This window comes from Nuphar pumila, chromosome 7 (genome assembly GCF_984573655.1).
Source record: "Nuphar pumila chromosome 7, dmNupPumi1.hap1.1, whole genome shotgun sequence".
In the NCBI taxonomy this organism is placed as follows: Eukaryota; Viridiplantae; Streptophyta; class Magnoliopsida; order Nymphaeales; family Nymphaeaceae; genus Nuphar; species Nuphar pumila.
Window position 1 is genome coordinate 5,085,343 of NC_143255.1, and position 5,844 is coordinate 5,091,186.

Sequence of the window (5,844 nt, forward strand, 5' to 3'; positions counted from 1 at the left end):
GTGATAGACTGCAATAGTTATCAGATGCATCACAGAAATTATGCATCTACGAGATTTTTTCTCAGTCAAGAGTTGCCTTTTTTTGCTGCCATGAGCAATTAAATCTAAAGAAAATTTAAAAGATATAGTATAATAAACATCCGTAGTGTTCTCTTCTGTGTCACTAATGTCTACGTGTACCCATAGGCATAATAACAAGAGAAACAAAGATCTTATTTGACATAATTGTGATGAACATATGTCCTAATTATTCAAATACTTAAGTATGGGCATGAATATGTTTTGATTAACATTATGCATTTGCTTATGTATCAAATGTGGTAGTATGTCTATCATGTGAGCATGATTTATAAAGCATAATTTTATATGTTAGTAAGTTCATGTGATACAAAGCATGACTTATGTGATTTAACACAAGATGTATGCATCATGTTCATTTAATATGATAATGTGTTGTTATATGCTTTAATTCTTTGCAAACATATTAGATGATTTTCTCCTACCAAACTCGATGAGCCTTAACTCCCTATTTAACAATTTTGTAGATGAGTAGTAGTTGTGGTGGCAGGGTGCGAGGACAGGTTGCTATTGAACTAAGGCCTTAACTGATCCCACAATATTTTAGTTTTTTATTTTGATTTGATGGATGTAAAAACTTACTTGATTCGCTTAATGTTGAATGGTTTGGCATATGACATATTTCATACGTTAGTATTATGTTTTAAACTCAGATTCTTTAAGTTGAAACCGGATTTTGAGTGAGGATATAGATCCAAGCTCAAGAGATTATGATTAATTCTCATGTGTGTTATATTACTTCTGACTCACCTAAGATTTGTAACCCTTTTTTGAAAGAAAAGACCTTATGCTATTTTCTACCAAATTATTTGGCTAAGGTAGTTTTTTTATGTAAACTAGATTTTATGGGGCTCCTCTTGGTTAAAAGGAGTGTGTGCACGCAAGCTGATTCCGTAGAACTTAGTTTAGTAGATCAATGACTTTTAAATTTGTTTTTAGTGTCTTTTCTTAAATTTTATTATAAGGGGCTATTAAACGTTGGTGTTTAGGCAAGCTGGCCCTTGAGAGCTTGATTCAGTTAAGGCAATGCCTTAAATAAAATCTCATTTTAAATGATGCATTACAAAAAAAATATCTAAAAATTTGGATTAAAATTTTGAGGAGTTACAATATGAGGTAACATGAATTGATCGTGGGCTGCAAAAATGGCCTGGGCAACCCGTGGATTGATTAGGCGCGAATAGGGCCATCTTGTACTATATCCTGCAACTTTATTTTCTGACTTTTATGTAACTCTGATTTTATGGGTTTCTTGTTTGACATGACGCGTTGGGTGTGATACCTCATCACACATGCGTCTTATGTGCCGTTCAACGATATATCACTGAGATTGAATTTTCTTTCAGAAAAAAAATCAGGTAGATGAACCCAATTAGGAAAAGAAACTTCATGGTATTCTTTCGAAAAAAGCATTAATTAAATTCTTTCGAAAAAGTAAGAAACTTCATGGTAGCCGCAGGGATCAACACTCTCATTAAACAACTCATCACTGAGGTTAGCAATTAATGTGTCTTTTCACTCATAGGGGATGGAGTAGAGCAGGGTATTGGGGTACTCCTTGATTTGAAAGAAGAAACATTAACTATCGCTACCCACAAGCCACTCTAAGCACTGTGTGTAGTAGATAACCCTTGAAATCTTCTCAAAAGTAGGAGAAATGTATAACTTATCCAACATCTTGTCTACAAATAGGGCAAGATCCATGTATTGCTAGCCACCTATCAATACACATCGCGTGAAATTGATGCCCGCATCCAGGTAAACTCCTCGCAATCTCACCTTCATCAAGATCCTGTTGAGAGAGAGAGAGAGAGAGATTAGTCATATGAAATGTAGTTAGAGGATGCATTTTAATTGGTGGCGCCCCTCCTTTTTCTCATGTTTGGTTTCACATGAGAAAAGTAGATCATTTTCATACACTTTCTTGCATTTCATGGTGAAACAAACAGGCCTTTTGGAGACCATTACCTGTAGACAAATGGCACAAGGGATACCCTCCCCAGAGGCTTTTATAATCTCTTCGGAAGTGACTACAAACTCTGGAAGCTTGTTCACTGAATCAGACAACATCCCCTTTGTGCCACCAATGTCAAATATGCTGAAGTGATCTTCCAAACTAACCTGCACAATTCCAACCATAAAAGGTTAGCTTAGACTAGGCAGACTATGACAGGCCCCTCAAGCACGAGATGGTGCAATCGGGATGGACTCCAAGTTGAAGGTAAGAGTAGGGGCTCAAGATTGTACAAGACTTTAGTTGGTTTGAGGACGAAAGAGGATAAGTGTTTCCTGATCACCACGAGACGTGGACCCATTTGGCAGGAAAGTTGCTTTTTTTGCATTTACTATGCGGGTTGCATTCCACCACAAAATTTTCATTGAAATGTTTGTTTCACTCCCCACCAGGAAAGTGACCCTCATTAGTGATCGGGCCGAGTACTTGGGCTACATAAAACACAGAAAATCGCTCACACGTGTAGGAATTTTGTGTGTAAAGCACAGAAAAAATCGCTATGTGGGCAGCGATTTTCTGTGTAAAAAAAATCGCTACACATTGATTTTATATATGTAGTTTGTGTGCGAGTACTTTGTAAAGTGCTCGGTTCCATTCATGGATCTGCTCTGTCATTCATAGGAAAGAAGATAACAAATACCACATAAAGTAAAGAAACACTTATTCGCGTACCTCTTGTTCTTGTGCAGCTAGCAATGCTTCACCAAGCCATTCCTGGAAAGCTTTACCATCGACCAAGCTAAGAAAGATTTCCGTCTGAGGGAGAGAGGAAAATGTGAGAGAATGGAGAAAGTGGTCTCTCATTTGTTGTTTTTATACAAACACTCCTAAAATTTACTAAGCAATTGAAGATTAATCTTAGATCTCCAGCATGCGAACTGACGTTCACAGCAGTGAACGTGCAGTCGATACATTCACGACCATTGATCGAGTTTGTTGGCACAATCCAATGGCCACAAACGCACCAAATCAACATCATGCAATCAATGAACAGAGATGCGTGCCTAAATTGCTTGCTGTCAAACATCTTTTATTTATTGCTGTTGAACCTCAGTGGCCAAGTTCATGAATCCAAACTCTCTGTTGGTTTCTGGTGCCTGCGGAAGTTTTTGAGTTCATGAACTTCGGTTCTGCTTTACTTGATGTTTCAACATCGCCATCGTGATTTTATTTTTTTAATTGAGCAAAGAAACCAGTCCTAGTATCAGAACGCAGGTTATGACTGCCACGTCGATTTCCTAACTGTGCAAACTTGTGTTGCACCCCTTGCCCACAAGGAGTCGCCTTCCTTCGGCACGAGCAAGGGGCATAATGCCCTTGCCCTTTCTTATATGCATGGGGCTGACGCCCATGAGAATAGAACCTTGACTACCTGCCTAACAGCCAAAACCTACGCTAAACCCCTTAGGGCTGTGATTCTTCTTTTTATTTTTTTTTACTGTGACTACTAACCAAGGACCACTGCCCACCAGTCGTTGTTGATTCAAGCATCTCTATTGAGACAACAGCACCACTGAAAGCTCCCATTCTAGCACCACGAGCGCTTCCCATTTCTGTAGTGTGACCAATTACTGCTCCAGCAGCAATCCCAACAATGGCACCAACTGTACACATGCACAATTTCAGAGTCACTATTGAACCAAATTCCATGCAGTCTATTTTTCATAATTGACAAAAACATAAGTATGAGATCGTATTTCATATGCGTAAAACATTCTAACTCACACATACACACGTGCACGCGCATGCGCGCACACACATATACACATATAGCAGAGGGTAGCTACCTACAGTGTATCAAGCAAATACCATTAGGTGAAAGTCAAAACCCTAATCTAATTTGGATCTAAAGTAAATTCAAAACTGTGAAAATGATAAATACAAACACTTCATCTTGCTTCAGCCCTACATCACAATGGCTTCAAAAATCAATGGCCCACAATGCACCAAAAACTATTCTATGATTGAAATAATCAATTTTTTTACAACTAACCCACTCGATCTAAACGCATAGCTCCTAATATATAAACTGATGCATACATCTGCCTGAGCTGCACCTCAGGCTCGGTTCACATCAGCTCTGGCCAAATCCATCTTTTGCCTAACCAGGCATGGAGCCCTCCAGTCATTTAAGTGGTACTCGGGTTGGATGTAAGTTGGTCCTGTATGTGTTTATGCCCCTTGGTTGCAGCAATCTCTGGGCTGCCAACATTCATTTACCACGTGTTGTATGGCATGCTAATCAGACTAGGCATGATATTGGCTCCTTAATAATAACAGATGGTCTGCTCCTTTCATAGTGACTATACCTTCATCTTTACGTTAATAGTGGAACTCAGAGAGAGAGAGAGAGAGAGTATAGTTATCAGGCCGTGTTGCATATAACCGATTTATTTAATCCGAACCGTGCATCGCTTGATGGAGATGCATGTAAGCCCCACTTTCATGGTTCCTGAATGACATGGACAGTCCCCAAGCAAGATTTGCAGTCAGGATTGAACATTATATATAATATGACCTGATCTCATATCCTAGTATATGCCTTCCAAGAACTCATTAGACAAGTGTGATCACTGATTTCTAAACTCGTCTTTTATTGGTGCTTCCTCCTATTCGTATACAGACAATCACAAGGCACATTTTGAGCAGAGCCTAAATTTTGTTGCTGTCACATGACACATTTTGAGCAAAGTCAACATTTTGTTGATATGAGATCCGTAGAATGCTGCCATGTGATTGGTTGTGCAGACATAGGAGATGAGTTAAGAGATCAGTGGATCCCAGTTGCTCGTTAGAAGCTTAATGTTCTATCTACCCTTACATTTGCCAATTGCCTAGACTGCAAAGGGTTGTATACCATTTGTTTAAGACCCAATATGGTACAAATATTTCAATGGCTCAAGCAAAATTTGCATCAATCAAGCTATTTCATTAAAACTGGACTTCTTAAATCTATATAAATAAGGTGAAAGCAGAAAGCTAATTACCCATAGCAAAGATGCAAGTAAGTGCTGCAAATGCAGTCCTCTTGACAATTCTGGAGACTAAACAGAACATTCTCAACTCTGAACAGCTAGTGATCAACACCATTATTTCTCTCTAATACGGTGAAATTTTATATCAATCCTTTTGGTCAGGACTTTGTCCTATTGATCTACTAGGGGTCTGCTTGGTGAGTACTAAGAAAATTTGGCCAATAACAGCAATTTGAGTGGATGTGGAAGACACGAGGAAGAAAGAGAACTTTGCCAGTGCTGACTTGGAATAAGGTGGCCAGGCACTTAGTGTGGCTACAAATCAAGTAAGGGGAAACAGTGCTTGATCAATCGAAAAGTCTGAGGTAAAGAGTAGAGGCAACTATATAAAATGCTAAGGAGGAAATGAAATAGAAGCAGAAGCTAGCTCGAAGCTAGAATTCAAAGTAACCAAGGAAGAACGTAAGAAAAAAAAAATTGAAGGCAAAGGATGGAGGCTCTGCTGGCCTTAGCTTTTGGAAGAGCAAGAGCAAGTGTTGCATTTATAGCCGTGGAGAAGAGCACTGCATGCATACATTTAGTTTGAGTTCAAAAAAGATATTTCTTGGAAGGGGAGGTTCAGAATTGACCTTTACTGCATCATAGTATGTGAACAGTTTCTCTGTATTATATCATTGTTTTTGTCTTGATTCTCTTCTTCTGTTTCTTCTCAAAATTGACGTTTATACCATTATAATAGTGAATAGTTTCTCTGTATTCTGTCAATGACTTGGTCTT

At 38.7% G+C, this 5,844-nt stretch overlaps 1 protein-coding gene across 1 annotated transcript; it reads right to left on the minus strand.

Moving 5' to 3' along the window:
* Window positions 1-1,622: 1,622 nt before the first annotated feature.
* On the minus strand, window positions 1,623-5,562 carry LOC149830950 (NEP1-interacting protein 1-like). The gene is made up of 5 exons (XM_090011939.1): window positions 5,080-5,562; window positions 3,545-3,696; window positions 2,765-2,848; window positions 2,047-2,199; window positions 1,623-1,870 (listed from the first exon to the last, which is right to left on the minus strand). The coding sequence occupies exons 1-5, from the start codon at window positions 5,180-5,182 to the stop codon at window positions 1,745-1,747; spliced, it is 618 nt and encodes a 205-aa protein (XP_089868065.1). The 5' UTR covers window positions 5,183-5,562; the 3' UTR covers window positions 1,623-1,744.
* Between the last annotated feature and the right edge of the window lie 282 nt (window positions 5,563-5,844).